This window comes from Buceros rhinoceros, unplaced genomic scaffold (assembly GCF_000710305.1).
Source record: "Buceros rhinoceros silvestris isolate BGI_N320 unplaced genomic scaffold, ASM71030v1 scaffold33736, whole genome shotgun sequence".
Taxonomy (NCBI): Eukaryota; Metazoa; Chordata; class Aves; order Bucerotiformes; family Bucerotidae; genus Buceros; species Buceros rhinoceros.
In genome coordinates, this window is record NW_010418758.1 from 19755 (window position 1) to 40154 (window position 20400).

A 20400-nucleotide genomic window follows, 5' to 3' on the forward strand; every position below is an offset into this window, starting at 1 on the left:
CTGGGGGGCGGTCCCCGGCCACTCCCCCCCCAGCCTGTCATGCTGCAGGGGGTGGTTGTGGCCCAAGGGCAGGACCTGGCACTTGGTCTTGCTGCGTTTCACACCATTGGCCTTGGCCCCTCGATGCAGCCTGTCCAGACCCCTCTGTGGAGCCTCCTGACCCTCAGGCAGATCAACACTACCTCCCAACTTGGTGTCACCTGTGAACAGACTGAGGGTACACTTAATCCCCTCACCCAGATCATTGTTAAAGATGTTGAAGAGGACAGGTCCCAATGCTAAGCCCTGGGGAACACCACTGGTGACCAGCCGCCAGCTGGATTGGACTCCATTCACCACCACTCTATGGGCCCGGCCATCCATTTCTTTTAAGAGATCCAAACATTAATGCTAGAGAGTCTTTTAATCACAAATGGCACAGGGAGTGTCAGGCATCAAAAGTAACGAGCAGAAGGCCGAGCGCAGGAGAAGGATCCATTTCCAATCTTGTTCCTGCTACCAGCAAACTTGCTGTAGCAGGAAAAGAGGGTTTGCTTCCTGAAAGAAATAGGTCAGCCCTAAAAAAAACATTACAGGTGGGCAACTAGGTAAAAAATTATTACCCAGCCACAAACCAGGGAAACGCTGCACAGGCAGAAGTGGCCTGGCCTGGCCTATTAGTGAACTGAGAACTGAGATGATCGTGTAGGAGGGCCATTCCTGTAAGGCATTGCCACCTGGGACTCCTGGGATTAAGTTCTTCAAAACAACAAGCCCCCCTCCAGAGTCCAACAGCCTCGTCCTGGTACTGCAGAGAGGTGAAGAACTATGCAGCTGTTCTTCACAGAAATGAAGACGCATTTTAAAAAACAGGGACATACACTTAACAACTGAACAATCAACATGTAATACTTGTAAACTTATAATCCATTCTTTCTTCCCTACATTTTTTCTCTCCTTATCTGCCAGCTGTTCATATACCCTCTGGGGAAGGACTGCATCTTTTTAAGACCTTGTTAGTATACATTCAGCATGGCAGTAAATAAAAATAACAGGAAACCACCCCCTAAATACATTACTTAAGCACTTTAGCAACATTTATTTATTAAACAAACTATAATTGTTCATTATGCCTGCATAAATTTAAAGAAATGTTTATAATGCCTACTGCAGTTTCTGGCAGAAACAATTGTGTACCATCTGCATCGCCTAATACATTGTGATTAAAAGTCTGTATGGTCCTGTGATTAAAAAAACTAAGTGAGAAAATGCTGCTGAAGAAAGAAATTACTTTTTAATAAGCCAGCTCAGGAAAATTGGAAAAATGGACATCTAAATGGTCATCTAAATCCTACTATTTCTCCATCCCACTATTAAAAATAGAAAATTATCCTAGACAGACAATATGAAAGGGTCTTATGAAACCTCAGTCTTTGTGTTAATTCTCTCTGCACTCTGTGGAAACTGAATGGTCTTTGGTAAACAAAGTTTAGGTCATCTGGAGGTGACCACAAAATAGACAGTAACTTCTAGTCCCATCCCATGTTTTTAATAAGTGACAGATCATTGCAGTGTAATTTACAAATGTAAATAATAACTACTTTAAGAGTAGAGTATTACCTTTCAAAATGGAAAAATAGAACCATTAAGTCCTTATAGAAAGTCTCTGCCACCTAATCTCAGATAGCAAAGCAGAACAAACATATAACTTCAGTCTTCAACTATTTGCTGATCACATTGTCTAGCATAATTTTATAGCTGAATAAGGTCCAGCTAGTGCATTAGCTATACGTACTGATTCTGTGGGAATAAATCCAACAACTTTTATTGTACAACTTTCTTACTTTATAAATGCAGATGCACACAGTAGGAACACCACCACCACTTGCTTCAGGAACATCAACTGTCACAAAATTACACACTTCCCCCCCAAAAAAAACCCAACCAAAAACCAAAAAAAAAAAACAACCCAGAGAAAGAGGATTGTTGACAAACTTTGCCCACGCTGAATTGCATACTCTCCAGGAGTAAGACTGTTCCTTATTAACAACAAATCTCCCTGTTTCATGATTTTCAGTCTCAAAGAAATCTACAGAAAGAAGAAAAGTAAAGGAAGCAAGAGTAAAGGAAGAGAAAAGTTTAAATCTCATATAGCCAACTCCACTCTCCAATTTCTAGATTACTGGAAATCAGCTCCTATTATCATCATCATCATCATCATCATCATCATCATGGCTTGGCTTCGTGGATGAAGAACGTCAAGAATGTGACAAATCTTCCTTCTTATCTGCGGTGCAGTGACTTACCACATAACCTGCCATCTTTCAAAGCAGCTAATACTGTAGCTTAGAACTAGCATTACACATAGCACTCTATCACAGGAAGTACTTCTCACACGGGTTTCTGAGGCCCAGCTTCACACCATTTTCCTTTCTCATAGAGAAATCTCCAACACAGACTGGCCTCAGCCCCTTAGAGTCAAAGGAAAATGGAAACTAATTTACAAATTCGGCTCTTACACAGGTTGAGGATGTAACTCTCTCCTTCATCACCTTCAGAAAGAACTTACAGTGGTTGAATCCTAATTCAACTGTCATGGGTACCTGGCTACAGCTAGGTGAAATACAGTCCTTGGCTTCCTCCTTGTCTTCTAAGCTTAGCTTTGATTTTTTTTACAGTGTACTGGGCTTTTTCTTTCTAACTGCCTACACTGAGGCTCCTCAGAAGAGAAGAAGTTCATCTCACAAAAGCTTTCTCTGGTAATAAATTCACAAACAATAAACACATCTCTGGTGTCTATGATGGGTCAGGCTGGTCTGCTTTTCATCAGCATTGAGTTAGTACACAAAGGAAAACCTCCAGTCCCTTGTCTGCACATCTATTAAATTTCAGCCTTTATGAGTAGAAACTATGAGAACCTCTTATCTAGTACAAGACGTCAATTGTCCTCCAGCACTTTTTGTGTTGGGCAGCTTAGTGGAAGTTCTACAAAATGAGTTTTCAGTTAACGCTCAAATTCAGACATGCTTCTAATGACTAATGCTTGTAAACTAACCGTAAGAAGTGATAAATGGCAAACAAATTGCCAAAGTTGTCTATCTGGGAACTGCAGGGAACTATTTGGAAAGGTTTTAGTTTAGAAATGCGGGCTTTGTGAAAAATAGTCCCTTAGGCTTCTTAAAGCAGTCTTGTTGATAAATGATTTAAGTAGGAAGTCTTGTTTGCAGTATGAAGATGCTTTATTAAAATGGATTTCACATATCTGCCTGACAAGAGTCTTTTGATTATTTGATAAATCCAGATGCTTAGTTTGCAATTACTGCTGGAATCAAGAAACGTACCTACCTGAACGCATCTAAACAAAACAGAATACAAGACCTCCTCCCTCTTTCAAAACAGCATGAAGGGACAGACAAAACATTTGAGGATTTCCCACAAGGGAAAGAAGAGCCCAATGAGCATGTATTTAAACCTATTAATTACCAGAAAATCTGGCCACAAAACCCAAATTCTACACGACATGAGTGTTCAAAATACTACAGGTCACTCTGAACTTTAGCCTTTAACGCAAGTGCACCAAACACTAGTTGTTTTCACTTCTATTCTCGTTAACACCGCTAGCCAAGCAATTTGTCTCAAAACAATTCAATGTGGTACGGAAAAACCACACCAACCCTCATTTTTCAAAATTACGCTGGAATATGTTTCAGGCAAGATTAATAGAAGTAGCAAACCACTTTTATTTACTACTGATGCTGTCTACTTGATTCAAGGACATTTCATTGTACTCATCTTTGTACATTTCTTAAAACTCACATAATGGGCTTGGTAAGATTTTTACCTTACATATACACATGACCAACTAATGCAAACAAAGCGGATCTCATTGATAATGACAAGTATCAGTAGCTAATTCCTGTAAGACTAATTCCACAGAATTCCGACAAAATCCAGACGATCCACCATGCCAAACAAAATGAAGAGAAGTTTCTAAGATGGATGCACCTCAGTTGATTATAAATATTCTATAAAGAGGAAAGTCTGCATGTGTATAAAGACAAAATCAGCATCATGAAATTATTAATATTATATAAATGACAAATTCTTCAGAACTGTGTCTGCAGTAGATATTTTGCAGTGATTTGACCCATGCAGGTCATACTATCCGCCCTTAACTTACATGGTGAGTACAGCTTGCAGATCATCATCAGCCAGCGGCAACTTAAAGGACTTGCAAACAGTCCTGCACATCTCACGGGGCAACACTCCACATCTACACAAACAGAAAGACAGGGGGAGAAGGGTACATTACATTAGGTATTTTCCAGATTTAATTCAAGTGAATGCTGCTGTGAATAAGAAAATATGTGAGGAATATCAGGGAAGAGATAAAGAAAAACAGGTTTTATGAAAATTCACTATTACAAAGCCAAGAAACTTGAAGTTCACATGGTGGCCTGGCCCTCCACACTGAGGTCCTTAGTGATTCTCTGTAATTCTGTATCTGTGACATCAGAGAACAAAAAGGGCGAATGAGTCATATAAAGAATCAGCTACAAATCCTTTCTTTTTTTCCCTTAAATCATTATTTTTCCATTTCGATTTAAAACACTGTGTTTTGCCTGTGAACGGGCTTCTGATTATATCACAGAATGTTCAGTACAGCAGCTATAATAAAAAGTCCACAAACACTTTTCTTGTCTAGTGTCGTGCTGAAAGAGGCTTAACATTACAAATAATATACTTTGCATGCAATACATATTTACTCAGCAACAAACAGAAAGTAGTCAGGTTTACAAGCAGAGCTTCCCAAATAAAAGCTTAGGAAAAATAGACAAAACCTACTTTTCACAGTCATTGTATGTAAGCACTGCAGACAGTTGTTCAAAATTTTCAAAGCTATTTTTCTTTAGTTGTTCTTGAGCCACCGCAAGGAGGAAGTTGAGGTCCATTTCATATTCATCTTTCACACTGTAATAGCGCCCAAGAGTCATAATTTCATGTTCTGAAAACGCTCCATCGGTGATACTGACTATCAAATTTCTGTCCACAAAAACAACAGCCTACATTAGTTGTAAGTAAAGGAGTTAAAACCAGTTGATAATCACCAAATTTCAGAGGAAGAAAAAAAGAGTTGCACTCATTATAAAATGCTGTATTTAGATCTTTAAAGAATGTATGTTCTTAAATTTGAAATTCAGATCTATTCAAGAAGATATAGTGGAAATTACCTGAACTCTTAAACTTTTGCAGGATGTCCACATGTCCTCAGTAGTTTGCTATATATACAAAAATACATAATAATCATGACTGAAGCCTTTTACTACAGATGCCATACTGGCATGGAATATTAACAGAGATTAATTTTGTCATTGCACTTATCCAACAAGGCAGCGAACTAACAAGGTATTACCTTGTTTTGCTCCAAATTATATTTTGCGTTCTTCAGTATGTGACTAACTTATCCGTAAACACAAAGCATGCAACAGTTGCATAAAATATATAGAGAGAAGTAACAACAGAAGTGGAGCAGAAGATCCCAACAGAGAACAGAACATTAATCAAGTATCAAGCCACACTTCACAAAGCATTGTGAAAGCTGGCTCTGATGGATACCTTTCGGGGGGAATGGAAACAGAAATTGGTCAGAGAGGGAGAGCAGAAAATTACACCCAAATTGTAATCACAAGCCCTCCTGGCAAGAATGGAAGACAGGAGGCAGTAGCAAGACAAGTTTATGCTTGGACACTGTCAGCAGAGAATCAGATCCCGTGAAGTGAAGAGCCTGACATGTGCTCTCCCAGGAAGGCTTGTGCTGCTCAGATGAAACAGCCCAATCCAAGGAAGAAGAAATGTTCCTGACATCTATCTGACGGTCCAGTGCTGGCACTGCGTGACTAGTCATTCCTGTTAATACCAAGAATTTGTTACTGATAATAGAGCTGGGTAAGCTCCTGAAGGCACTTGTAGTATATCAGCAAATGGATACAAGCTTTGGAATGTAAGAACCAGGACTAGTTAATTAGGGTTCAGAACAATATCACCCTGCTTTATACTGTTGGTGGAGGGGAGGCAAAGGACTAATTTTAAAGACTACATTGTCTCTGCAGCAGGATTTTTGTTGCCTTCAGTGATTACAGAGTTCTTCATGTGTTCGGGGTATTGACACAATATAAGAAAACCATCAGTATCAAGGTATGCAAGGAAACTTCGGAGGCTTCCTGGTCTCCTGGAATAAACTAACCTGAACTGTAGGTTACCTCAGCTGTTACAGGGCCTCTTGTCCAATCTGGCTTAGTGTAACTACATTGGCGTTATGATCCCAAACATCCGCCTCTGGTGAACTCACGTTCAACAGGATTTTTTTAACAGCAAGCATCAACATAGGCCTATGTGCATCAGTCAAAATTAGATTAATTACATATAATAATCCTGGATAAACTGCACTAAGAATAAACTTCACCATAACTGTTGATGCAATTAGAGCTGTGCCTTGTGGCACCTGTGAGGGTACTGCATCACTGTGATTATATACTGATCTTTGAAAAAAAAGGGAAGAAATTATTAGTGATGCATAAAGTTCTGATACAAGACTGCTGGCTGGAGAATAATTGAATTCTTGAATCAATCTAATAATGGATCTCTTAACATCCACATATAAATTGAAAGCACAGAAACTTAGCACCCTTCCAAATTGCAAAATTGTATCAAAACTCATAATTTTTCACTTGCTTCCTCTCAGAGGCTTCTGCAGTCCTGTTCAAATTAAGGTATCTCTTCGTAGAATATGACTGAATTTACACAGCCATTCAGAAAAGGATGCTAAACACAGCGTAGTGTCTTCTTTGAGTCAACTGCTGCTTTTTTCATACTAAATAAATCAGAAATATCCTTTATTTGCAGGTATACTAGATAAATATAAGGAGAAGACAAGCTGTTGTCAGTAGAAAGCCATATTTGAGATCACCCAAACTCAACGACCAAAATTCAGTCCATCTATTAATATTATCATTATCTTGTCAGTGTATTATTCCACTTACTGAATATTATTATTTATATTGTAGGAGCATTCAGAGATCCAGTCAAAACTGGAGCCTCTTTCCTGGAGCCTGCAGTAATACTAGTGCAAACACAAAGAAGAGGGCAATACTGCCTGATAAGCCTGGCACTTTAAACGCTGGGGCTGGCAAAGCTGAAAGCACGTAGATAACATCACCCATCTGAATGTTTCCACAGGCTGGATTTCCATACATGGCCCAGATTTTTCCAATGTCAGAGTTTTAAAGGTCTTTTATTTTCCCAAGTCAGACAGCGACAATTAAGTCACCAAAAACTCAAGATAAATTACTGTCTTTGGAATCAAGGAATATTTTAGTGATTGCTAGGAAGTAATGAGTGAGGTCCAAGAGTCACAAATGGAATTACATCTAAACTCTTCCTGACAAAAAGAAACAAGCTTCAACAATTGTTTCCACAGCTTAGTTATCTTTTGGTTTTGTTTCGGGTTTTTGCTTTTTTGTTTTTCTTTTTTGTCCTAGAAGAATAAGACAGATTGCAATCTGAATTTGACAGAGAAAGAAGAAATAATAATTAACTGCTTGAGAGAGCTGTTTCTCAAGCTGAGCTGCAGATAGGCATCTTTGTTAAACCCACATGGTTCTTTGTCTCTAACAGCAAACGGTCTTGTCAGTACTTACGAGAAAAAGCAGTCTGGATGGGATTATGTGTTATACAGGCATCTAAGTTATTTTTTTCTTCTCTTTTTAACAAAGCTTTCAATAGTTCTAATGATAGCTTAAGGGACAGTTTCAGTGAATGACGTGTATTTATTTCCTGGCTGATGTGCCATGGATTTGGGTCCTGAAAGTAGTTAAAGTAAATTGTATAAATACAATTCTGCTTCACTACTTCATTCTTATAGGTATATTTTTAAATGCAGCTCATGTACAACTACATAGGCAGAAAGGAAGAAATCTGAACAGGCAAATTCAGAGCATAGTAAAGCTTTAGCTGTATTTAAGATAAGAGGATTACCATGCTGGCTGAAGCTGTCACACGGATAATTGCCTGCATTAAAAATAATCATTTGTAGTTAGCTATAATCATGAGATGCCACGACAGATTAAAAATAGTGATGTACACAAGAAAATACAAAACTGAAATAAAAATACACGGAAAAATATCTTTCACTTTTCATAGATGCAAAGAAGTGCTCTCATCTTCGACTTTCAAAATCTTTCATTCTAAAATAAGATACATGGTTAATAAAAAGAACAGAGCTTTTAGATTATTAGATATAAATATTGAATCATAGAATGGTTAGGGTTGGAAGAGACCTTACAGATCATCTAGTTCCACTCTTTTTAAAAAATGCTTACCACTACTTTCTATAATTTCAATACACCCTGGTTCTGTGAAGACTCTCTTCTTTACCAATGATTAAAAATCCAAATAACACCATTCTCAGGAGACAAGTCAAACATTTCTTCTTGAATTTCAAAACTACTCATTAATTTTTTTGACTCTCAGGATGGGTTTTTCTTTAGCTTTCCGTGTATATATTACATTTGCATCCTGTGCCAGCTCCATAAAAAGCAGACAGATTTTAGTTGAGCTTTTTGGCTTACTTCAAACTATCACATTTCTCTTCTCTTCTGGAGCATGGATTCACTTTCTCTTTCACACATAGTCTCCAGGTAAACGCAAAACAAATGTACGCCATTTGTCAGCTAACACGTGCAGAAAGCATCAAGAAACAGTCATTCTTTATACACTTTTGGAGAATATGCCTTCATTAAATATTAAAAATCAAAATCCACTGTCTTACCTGAAAGGGTCATACTCAATCACCTTGGTATGCTCAGGGTCAGTGGCTGCAAACGCCTGTCTGATTTCTCGGGAGCGAGGTTCAATTATGTCTTTCAGTTTCTTGAGGATGGCACTGATATCAGCCACAGAGAACTTAACAGAGGAAAGCAAGTCACAGATTAGAGAGAAAAGCACTATGCAACCAACTATGCATGTACATCCAGAGCTGTCAAGACACAGGGCAATGCTGAACTGCTAAGTATTACTAGTTTTTTCATTGTCTCACTTCAAATGTATAAATCAGCACAGTGTTATGTTTGGAGGGAAGCATGTTACTGAAAAAAAAATTGCTTCCTACTGACAATATAAAAAATTAAACAAAAATCATTAGGTCATGTACTCTCAGAAAGCTTATTCCACTTATGCAAAAGGACATCCACTTTTACTTCAAACATTGTATTGTTAAAGCTAAAGTAGAAACAGTTCTAATAATTTGGATCTCGTTTTATGCTGGTGTTCATCACTTATTTCTCAATTAATGAATTTCACCAAGTTAAAACTAATGTTTTCACCATTGGCTCCAATGAACTGTTCCAACAGATATTCATATTAGACTACGCTGCCTTCCACACTCAGAATCAGCAGATTGGAAATCTGTTACGATCCAACTTTTCCTGTCATGTAAGAGAAATATTTATTTATTCCTAAATAGGCCATTAAAATAAATTTGAATTTAGATAAACAGAACAGGAACACTAAGGTTTCCGCCCTATATACAGATTGTTGTTAGAGCTCTACCGAAGATTTATTTAGTAGATTCATTTTTAACATAAAACATCTATGTATTTAGTCATTAAATTGGGGGTGAGTCCAAGTATGAATATCTGGTATGTCCTTACATCTGCCATGCTCCACCTGACTTACAAAATGAATTGTCTGACAATAGTTTCTCCCATTTCTTCCAGCAACAGCACTGTTGTTTTAACTAGCAATTATCTCAAATTTGGTATTACTAGTATTAAGAATCTAATCACAACAGAGATTGAGCCTCACTCCTGATTATGCTGAAGTCTGTCTACAGCTTTTGATCAGTTCAAAGGGATCTAGAAAAGAGAATTTCAAAACCTTGTGACACTATAAGAGTAGTACAAATAGATCCAAGTTTAATCAATACATCAGTGGTTGCAGGTAACGTGCTCAGATTTGGAGGAGAAAATTGCTGTCTAAGCCAAAAGGTACAACCCTGGCATGCAATACCAGGTAAGGCAGTGATGTGGAGCAGCTGGACCAGCAATCAGGTTTCAGAGATAGCAACTTCCTCAGTCCCCTCCCCAAGCTGTTACTCTTTGGGCCATAAGCACGCAGAGTTTTGCTGAAAAAGTATGGAACAGAGATTGATAAAAGACTGGGCAGAAAGAATCAGTGAACAGAGTATTTAAATATGGACAACATGTTCTGTCTACTTAAAAATCTGTCTTCTCTGCATTATCAAAGCCGTTATTTTTACATCTGTTTTCTAAACTACATATTCCAAACACCTACATAGACACCGAGTACCCAAGCAGCGTGGCAGTAATTCATCACCCGCTTTCCCTTCTTCTCACGTACTTGCTGACATGCTAGTAACCCCAATCGAGATTTGTTTGATTGCCTTGCTGAAGTCACAGATTATTATGTTGAATTCAATGGAAGTAAAATCAATCTCCATCTTTGTGCTGTAGAAGACTACAAAGTTTGAACAACTGAGATTGTTTCATAGATAATTCATTTCCAAGGAGGCACAGTGATGCCCTGCTTGAAAGAGTTCTCCTCAAAGCTGAGTAATATCAGTAGGACTGCGCACAACACACGTTTTGTTTTGCAAGCAAATTTTCACTTTCTAAATGCATCTTTTTTTCCTCAAATTGGAAAAGAAACTAGAAGTTTGAAAAGTTTTGAGAATTAGATTCTCAAAGTTACTTTCACTACAGGTGGGAATCAATATGACAAGACTCAATGATTTTTCTCTCCCCATAACTTAAAAACAATACAATAAATAAAATGTCAAAACAGGAAATTAACAATTTTCAAATATCTCATATTGTGAGATATAAAAATAAACGTTTCAATGACAGCAATGTCAACTCCCACCTGCACTATGATCACCAATCAAAATTTCACCTAAATCAACATATGCCTGTAGAAATGTGGTCAAAATAGCATTTTCCAGACAAAGAACATTACATCGTGATTTCTTTCACCAGTTTTCACAAAATGTACTGATGAGTTCTGCTGAAAGGAAATCTCTGTCTATTCAGAAGGAAAATTATTTATTTTATATATAAACTACTTATTTTCCAGCAATAACTGAAAAAGTAATCTTAAAATTGTTTCCCCTTCTTCAAACCACCTTCCAGTTCTGCTCTTCTCTAATATTTGCTGAAGTTCTTGTGATCTGAATATGTAATCCCCTGACGAACTGGGGGAAACAGGGTGTGTACTTACTTCTCTTCGAAGGACATGAATAAAGCATTTACCATTGGGAGGATAAACCTTTTTTCCTACCAGCTCTTCTAAAATCTTCACTGTACAAAAAACATTTCAAAATTCTCTCTAAAGAAGTATTTTTAGTGTTACTTCTTCCCATTTTTGCAGATTTTGTTTTGATAATATGCAATCATTCAGATCTTGTTTGATCCAAGATAATCAATGCAAACAGCAGTTCCAAAGAACATTCACAGTCTAATGATGCACTCTGCATTTTGGAGAATAGCTTTGGTTTTGATCCTACTGGGAGGAGAAACAGTCCAGCAGTAAGAAAGCATAATGTGTATCGCTTTGTATTTTACTGCTTAAAGCCTTTAGCAGTTGCATCATTTTACATCAACATTTTGCAGAACTTCTTTATTCCAGGGAAGGCAGGTGGTGCCAACTTCACATTAATTTACAAAGAAATCACACTGTTCTGCTATTTTCATTTGGGTGATAACAGCACACGTGGCCCAAAGGCAGTACAGGGTCAGCATCACAATGGCATCAGGAATCAGTCTCCAAGACTGTGCTAGACCTACCTGGGAGTCCTGCAGGTTCACTCATGTCAGCAGACAGAGAACAATTAAAACTTGCACTGAGAACCTTCTCCCTTCTCATCCACAAAAGTTCTGGACAAATGGGCAAAGGACCACGGCTTGATAAGCCATCCTGGATATTTTCCCTAGGAGTACTCTTAGCAAGACTGTGCAAAAGGGCAGCTCTGGAGAAGGTCTGCTGAAGGCATGCTGCCACCCCACCAGAAGCTATGGAGCATACATACTACCCAGAAGTCCTCACTGCACAGTCTAATCCAAAGGCCGATGTTCAAGATCACACGGTGACAAAGCAACAAACCAGAAGAGGGATGGGGATGCAGAAATGCCTTGGCTCCTGAGCTGATGCATTCTTAAGATGTGTCTCAGAGCTGCACGTAACAGGAATTTCCAAGTATACCAGGGTACATTTATTCAAATATTGCAGCACAAACTTCATCATAAAAAAAAAAAGGTAATCTAAATTTCCTACGAAACCAACATAAAATCCCACAAAATGCTCTCTGTGACTCTTATGTGGTTCTCCATCTCTATATCCTTTCCTTTCTGACCTTTGTGACAATTACTATAAGACAATCAACTTCCTCCTATTGGATAAATTTCTGGCTTTGGTGAATGAGGGCTTTTTTACCAGGCATTTGTGTAACGACTGGTAGCACAAAGTACGTATCAGCAGAGGCACCCCAGCTCTCAATTTATCGTTTCTCTCCCCTGGGAAGGTAACAGCAAAAAACAGTGAAGCTCAGTACAAACTGTAAGCTTGAATTCCTGACTGTGACATGAATTTCTAACATTAAAGGGAACTGTTTTGGCCGATAAATATATATGAACCAAAAAATCAAAACAGTAAGTAATATAGCCTCACCACTAAGACTCTTAATTGGATGTGCCCACATCTTGAGTACTGTGCACTGTTCTACTCTCCATATTTCACAGTTGCTTTGCAAGGATAGACTGAAAAGGATGAGGCTCTTAACTGGATAGAATTAGGATGAGGGGAAGAATGTCCGAGATCTACAAAATTATGAAGGTGAGTTTAAGGTAAACGGAGATCTTCACCAAACCCCAGAACACTAGAACTGGCATTGAAAGTAGTGTGAGGTTGGTTTAAAATAGATAAAAGATACTTCTTGATTACTTTTTTTAACATAGTAGGCAGTGAACAGAAAGCTGTGGAAGCAGACAGTAGGTTCAACAAGGGTTAGATCAGTTCAGGGACAGGAGATGCCCATAAACAGTCTCGAGAAGGAATAGGCAGGGATATACCTTCTAACAACCCCTAATACAGTAAGAGTGGATGCTGAGAAAGTAGAAGGGGGGAGTATGGTCAAGAGTGGCCAGGTTTGCACAGACTCCCTAGCTAACATGTCGTAAATCCATTGCTAGACGAGAGACTGTGAACTTTGGGTAAAGAAACTAAGTATAAATAATTCTGAAAAGTATATAGACAAGGTACAGTCCTTAAAGATAATAAAAAATAACAAGAGCCTGCTTCACCTCATTTGCATGCTTCTCCATGTAGTTGATCGTGTACTCATCAGCATCCACCAAAAGGAAGTTGTGACCATGGAAACAGACTCTGGCTCCAACAAACAGATTCTGAGCCTTGAAGTATTCAGATGGCTCACTCCTAAAGAGCTCCTGCCCAGGCTTCTTAATGCGATCTCTTTCCAAGAACTTTCCACCAAGTATCCCTATGAGTATAGAATTGTAAATAATTAAAGGTAGCTTTGCTTGACAAAAACAAAGAAAACCCAAAACCCACACAAAATAAAACCCAAAAGACACCTCAAACCAGCTGGTTTGTATTTAAATATTAGTTTTTATCTTTGAGTTTGTTGTCTCATAATACATTGCCCTGCTCCCTCTCATTGCTAAAAGAACCGTCTCTGCCAGCGTTCACAGCAACAATTACATTGTGCATATTCTGTGACATGTCTCATTTGAACGCCTGCCAAACAGCTTCCCTCTTTCTTTTGTTTAAAATGGGACAGAAATGTGCCTCTTCAAATCGTTCCCATAACCCTGTGCCAGCCTTGGGACTGACCCCTGAAAAACGTAAGATCCAAAATGTAAGAAGCAGGCAATTATCCTTGAAATGTTAAAGCTAAAAAAGAAAAAAAAAAATTCACAACTTAGGATAGCACAGTCCTACAAAGATCATGAATTCTGATGCACTGTTAATTCTAACTGGTCTTTAAGGGCTTTTGAATGTAAAAAAAAGTAGAAATTACCTGACAGTTATCTTCTACACACTGTTCTGCCAGTGCAGTTTAATTGTGATCTGTTATTTCCTTTGTCAGCTGGGCACGTGACATCATTATTTCTTTTTACATTATTTTGTTTCACATTATAATGATTTTATTTGTGCCACTGGAAACTGCACACAGTGTCCAAGGGTGTATAAGATACTAAAAGGAACATTTCCCTTTCCAGTAATGTCTTGTGGTGCACCACAAGATTGCACTGCAGATAACAAGCTTTCTAAAAAACATTCTCTCACATGCTTAGTTCCATTGGTATATGCATCCTACAACAACTCTGCAGTGCCTGGGGTTCATTTCCTGTTTATATCTGAGCTTCCAAGCCAACAGCCAAAAAGCATACTTTAGTAACATTTGACGATACCTTACATATTAGGTAGTGATGCAAATCCAATAAAAGGCTAATGAACAACATAATAAAATGCCTTTTATAGTCAGAATTATAAATAAATGTGAAACCCAAACTACTTATCAAACCAAATGGATCAGATGTCTGTCTTAATCGCTTTACCAGCACCATAAAAGCAAAAGACAAAAAATACACTATGGTAATGGCTTGATCCAGCTTGAATCAAAAAACAATTCCAATCACTAATGTAACTCTAATCTTAACATGTTCCTTTTCACCTAGCTATTAAAACAAATACGAAATTTTACATTGTATAATAGCGGCAACTGTTAGTAATATTTAAACAACTGGTGTCTGTAAGACTGGAACTTCACTCGTCTCTCTCGTTCCCTGCAATGGTGCGCTTAGATTGGAAACTTACCTTAATATCTCTGTCCCATAATTGTTTTTTAAACATTATATGATAAACATTTCAAGTGGTATAAAGAAAAACAACTGAAAATATCTCATTAGATTAGAGATTTTACACTGAAACCCGATGAGAAATTTTGATGGAAATCTAGAAGAGCCAGGCTCGAAGCACAAAATAAACACCACAAGCAAAGACTCTCTTCCATTAAGATCATATCAGACTTTGCAGGTGTTTGTACAGCTGTTGGCTTGGCCTTACACTGAGTAAAAAAGAGGTTGTGATCTTCTGCACGAGGAGCCAAAGTTCTCATGCTTTGACCCTCATCTGAACAAGAGCTTCAAGATGTCCAACCCCGTGCATTTCAAATACAGTTTCAGAGTGTTACCAATATTGAGAAGTATGTCTCTCAAACCTTCGGGTTGCTAGACTAAGAAAAGTAGAGGCAACTTCTTACTTCCATTTTAGGACCATTTTAGGAGATCTGAAACATTTTTACTTGCCAATTTGTATCAATTCATGCAAATAAAAAGGCAAAAGCAGCCCTTTGCACCTGTGCACAAAAGGTGTAGTCAAGTTGTTCTTTTGGGAGTACTTTACTGTTTTAATTCATCCACTCTTTCAAGATGTGCTCAGAATAACTCTTCCCTCACCCCATCCTTTTCCATCTCACAAACAAATGTTCTTCTCGCTCCCATTTTGCATCCCTTACTCCTTTCTCCTAGCTGCTCTGATCTGACATCTTCAAAGACTTTTCATTCTTACACTCATTCACCTTTCCTTCAGACATGACTAAAACAAGGAGGAATAGAGATAGAGAAGGGGAGAAGAAAGAAAAGAAGGAAAGTGGGCACAAAGAAACTTCTGCAGTCCCAGATCTCTTTCCAGCTGCTGCTCTACCTCCTCCCCTATCCCTTCTTCAAGGCTGCTCTCCCTAAAGTCTCCAGTGGCCAGTTCTTAGCCACATCTGTCCACTTCACCTTTCTACCACCTCTGAAAGTCATGTACTCCATCCTTAACATCCTTAACACCCCATGGAAGCTGAAAACCCATTTACAGATACTTGCCTTTCATACACATCTTAAAGCCTTTGTTATTGTTGGTATGCAAACACACCCATTTATTGCTTCACATTTTGTTTTTGACTAGCAATGTTTAACGGGCTCCCAGCTGTGATCTCAGCATACATTCTCATTCCAAAACAAAAGACAGGCAGGGAGCAGTCTCTGGTCTGGCACCCATGCTGTTGAGAGCCCGACCAACTGACCACACTTGCACTGCACAGTGTGTGGCTCTGGTTCTGCCCTCAGTGATATGTGATAAATCTGGGGACTTAAGAAACAGCTATTATTTCAGTGCACTCAAACTGTTTGAAGGTATGTGAGGGCTTTGCTGCAGTCCAACAGAGTGGTGTTTTACAGCGTAAAACTGAGGGTATGGACTGCAGCCCCAGGGTGTGGCAGAAGGACCTGACTTTTTGAGTGTGCAAGACCTCCTGGGATAGTGTCAGATTACTGATAAGGGTGGAGTAAGCCAAACCTGGTGCAGCCTTGTCCTTACTGCCTTGCAGGAGAGTTCCCGTCCAGGAGGGGCCGCAAGCTCACTGGGGCCTCATCTAGATGCAATGGTGCAAAGGAGAACCAGGAGTGACTGAGCAGGCAATATCTATGATTGTAGGCCAAGATTCAAACTGTTTGCAGATTCCTTTAATTTATAGTGCATCTGTACCCTTACCGTCCTTTATGTCTCTGGACATAAAGAATGCCAGTCAAACACGTCCTGCACCACTGGAGAACTGAGTTGCTCTTGAGCATCACAGCAGAATTACATAATAAATATATACATAAGTGTGTGTACCTTTAGCTGTAATAAAAGAAGTTGAATAACTTACAGGCCACTGGATAGCAGATAACTAGTAAAAGAGTGATGACAGGACACTGATGCCACAAGCAGTGATAAATCTTGATGTTGCAGTGGAGCAGGGCTAACTGGGAATGCTCATTGAAGCCTAGGTAGGTACTCCATACATTTTCTAAACATTTCTCAGAGAACTGCTTGTATTTTAGTTGGGGGGAGGTCCCTATTTATGCATTCATAATGTAGTTGGATACAAGCAGAGATGCCCTTAGAAATTATTTGCATTGAAAAGCCTCAGGCTTTCCTAAACATCTACTCACGTACAGGGCACTCAAAATGACTTAGTATCGCCACTGACACAGAAACATTTCTCTACAAAAACAAAAGGGTCTAGATATTCACCAAACCTTAATTTTTTATGGATGCGATGTTCATTATAGATCTGAAAGGATTAACATCAGAAATCACTTCAGTAAAGGCTTAACTGTGGGGTCACAAGAGTACTTAGTCTTTAACTGTAAGCTGAATATCTGGACCTCAACTTCTGGCACCAGAGCCTGAGGCAAAGGGGAGTGAACAGTCCTCCCTAGAACAGTCTTTGCTCCTGACAGTGACCTAGAAGTACCAAACAGATCAGTACTGAGCTGGTCACCATTGCAGGGAGTACCTGAAATACCATACTAAGGTGCTGTGTGCCCAGAAGTTGTTTCAGGGCAATTCAAGCAGTATCAAAATAGCTAGTCACGAGGTTCCACAAGAGCCTAACATCGTAACTAAGGAAACCTTCCCTATTTTTCTCTTGCCTTTGAGAGAGTGTGATTTCCCGATTTTTTTCTCTCTCTGTTTTCATCAGGGGTTGACAGCAGCTTTTAGAAGTCAGTCCTTCAGCTGCACATGTTGAGAGGTGTCAGAGCACTTCTGGATGTTAAATGCTCTGAAACTGTTGCTGCAGTTGTTTTGAGGGCTTCACAGAGATACCCTAATCTCTCCAACAGCACCATGCTTAGCCAAAGCTTCCCTATCTCTCTGAGTTATAGAATGACTTCTTGACATCCTTTCTTGTACTGTGTCCCTCCATTTCTGTGAAAGATACTCCAAGGAAATAAAGAGAAGCTTGAAAATCACAAAACATCCTCAGTTGAAGGTAGCCTACAACAGACAATAGTGGTCTATTTTATCAAGAATTTTATCATGACAACATTGGGTAACCAGGATCCAGCAACGGGATAAATGTGATCAAGAAACTGAGAAGTAACAAAGCTTTTGTCACTTAAACACTGGTAGTATGGCTCTTGAAATTCAGTTCCATATTACACACACACACACACACACACACGTACAATAGCACAGGGCAATCTTTAGTCTTTGTATGCCCAACACTACACGATTAATGCTAAAAAATATCACAGCTGTTTTGCTTTCATGAGTTGCTTCTATACAATAGGTTTCATAACTCGGTCCTGCAAAATGAAGGGTTTACTCTTTCATTCTTGATGTCTTACATTTACTATCCCTATTTATCATCAGTTACAATACAATTCCTCTATGTTATCCATAACAAAAGCAATTGTTTAAAGGCCAAATTTGCAAATTAAAAAGTAAGAAAAGTTCTAACGCTTTAAACTTCCAGTTCCCGAAAGATACTGTGAAGTACTGTCATACACCACCAACCAGTGTTGTTCTGAGTGATGCTTATAAACATTACTATGACATACAGCTATGCCAGACAATGCAGTGAACCTGAGGGAGTAATTCCTATTGAGTTTAAAAATCCACATGCCTGCTTCTGCTAGTGCTGACTCTGGCCACACTGGTTACTGTGAACTCTAATCAAATGAGCAAGGCAACTGGGACTGATTGCAAGAATTTACTACATCTCACCTGTGTTTCGCTGCTTATGTTCAAAAACTGAAATGCTGTCATCACTTAGGAAGTAGGAAATAATGAATTTCCGATCCTTGTCAATAGGACTATCTGTGACGAGTTTTGCAACAAAGCGCAGTATGTTACTTTCCATGCCACTTCTATTAAGCAAAAGAAGAGGTGAGAAATCAAAAACAGAGTATGAGAAAAGTTTTCACCACTACGAGACGCATTCTCCCAAGTTTTGTAACTTTCACTAATTGTGTTATTCCTGGACCAAGAAGGAAAATGTCATAAGATTCCCTACTTTGTAAAAAACCATTCTGAGCTTAAATTAACCGAACCACCTAGAACCAGCCAGATAGAAAGAAATTATTTTCAGGGGAAAATTACTTCTCTGCCACAGGTCTAGAATGATTTTGTATTCAAATTCAGTTGCAAATCAAGCTCCTAGTTTTTTTCTAGAAAACTTTGAAAGGAAGAACACATTTAGGTACATATATTTTCAAATAAAATTCTGAATAGCAATACATACTAGGATTATCCACAAAATCAGGGCCCCCAGGTGAACTTACTAGTTGGATAATTGTTAAGTGATTGTGCGTTAAATTATTTACAGTACCACTATATGCACTATCAATACATTCACAAGCCTTTTTCTAATAGCTTTCTTCTTTTGCAGAGGTTCTACAGGTGAATCTCTAGCATGTGACTTTTTGCTTTCTGCTTAGGCTTCAACAGCCACTGCCTGACAAACCATTTCAGCAGTAAAGGGTTAATGCTTTAATATTGCTACAATAAACTGCATGAAATTCAGTAGACAAAAAAAGCAAATGACCGAAATTCAAATGGAAAAGCAAACCAGTGTTGGACTAGTGAGGCACACAAAATTCCTGACTAATTCCTGAACTGTAACTTCACTAAACTCCCACCGAAGACAGCAGAAGGGAAGGAGGTAGGGAATGCGAATGGGAGTGTCAGAATATTTGCTTCTCAAAAGAGAAATTTTGCTGAGTGCAAAGAAAATTGGAGTACCCCGTCACTAAACCAGTCATCATGCACCTCTCTCTTAAAATTCTGATGAGCTGCACATTTTGCTGAAAAAATGACATTCCTACTCAAAATTTATCTCCCTCACAAAAAGACGTCATTTTAAAAGTTGGAATTATTTTTCAGTGACATACCTGTCTTTCTCCATGAATTTCTTGAAATCTTTTCGTGGAGGCTTGGGCATCAGACCCATACAGGAGCACAAAGAATCCTCTTCAGAACCAAATCCAGTATAAGGAGGAAAGGTTTTTTCTGGTTTTGGAGGTGGTGGCGCCTTGTGTGGAACTGGAGTGAAATCCTCTACAACAAAGACAGAAAAACTTATTTATTACTGCTCTGATGAAGCCATTCTACTGAGGATTTGAACTTCCGATATGAATACTTGTTAGTCTATTTCTCTAACAGAGCTCCGACCAAAGTCAAGCCAGGATCCCTCCCTCCTACTATTACAGCGTAGAAAAAGACTCCATAGAAGTCAACAGCAAAATTACTGTTTCTTCAAGGGTTTTAGGATTTCATTTATAATCTTAAAATGTTTGACAAGTGCCATTAGGATACACAGGCAACAGGAAAGACAAATACAGTTTCAAAATTGGATAAAATAATAAATTAATAATTCTAAATTAATTTTTCATTTTCATCCTTTGAGATATGAATAAGTAAATACTCAGCTTATGAGTTTCCTGCCCTCTGCTTTTTGCCAGAGGAAAATAAATACATAAATAAATTAAAAATTATTAATTATTTAAATTATAC

General features: G+C 38.5%; 1 protein-coding gene across 1 annotated transcript in view; it reads right to left on the reverse strand.

Annotated features, from left to right (window-relative positions):
- LOC104495661 (EF-hand domain-containing family member C2-like) overlaps positions 1-19944 on the reverse strand; it is a gene marked incomplete at its 5' end in the record, with an annotated part of 26443 nt that extends 6499 nt beyond the window's left edge. The window contains 6 exons of the mRNA XM_010138657.1: positions 4160-4252; positions 4825-5022; positions 8807-8940; positions 13350-13546; positions 18613-18755; positions 19779-19944. Coding sequence (XP_010136959.1) covers positions 4160-4252; positions 4825-5022; positions 8807-8940; positions 13350-13546; positions 18613-18755; positions 19779-19944 — 931 coding nt within the window. The remainder of the gene's footprint in view (positions 1-4159; positions 4253-4824; positions 5023-8806; positions 8941-13349; positions 13547-18612; positions 18756-19778) is intronic.
- Between the last annotated feature and the right edge of the window lie 456 nt (positions 19945-20400).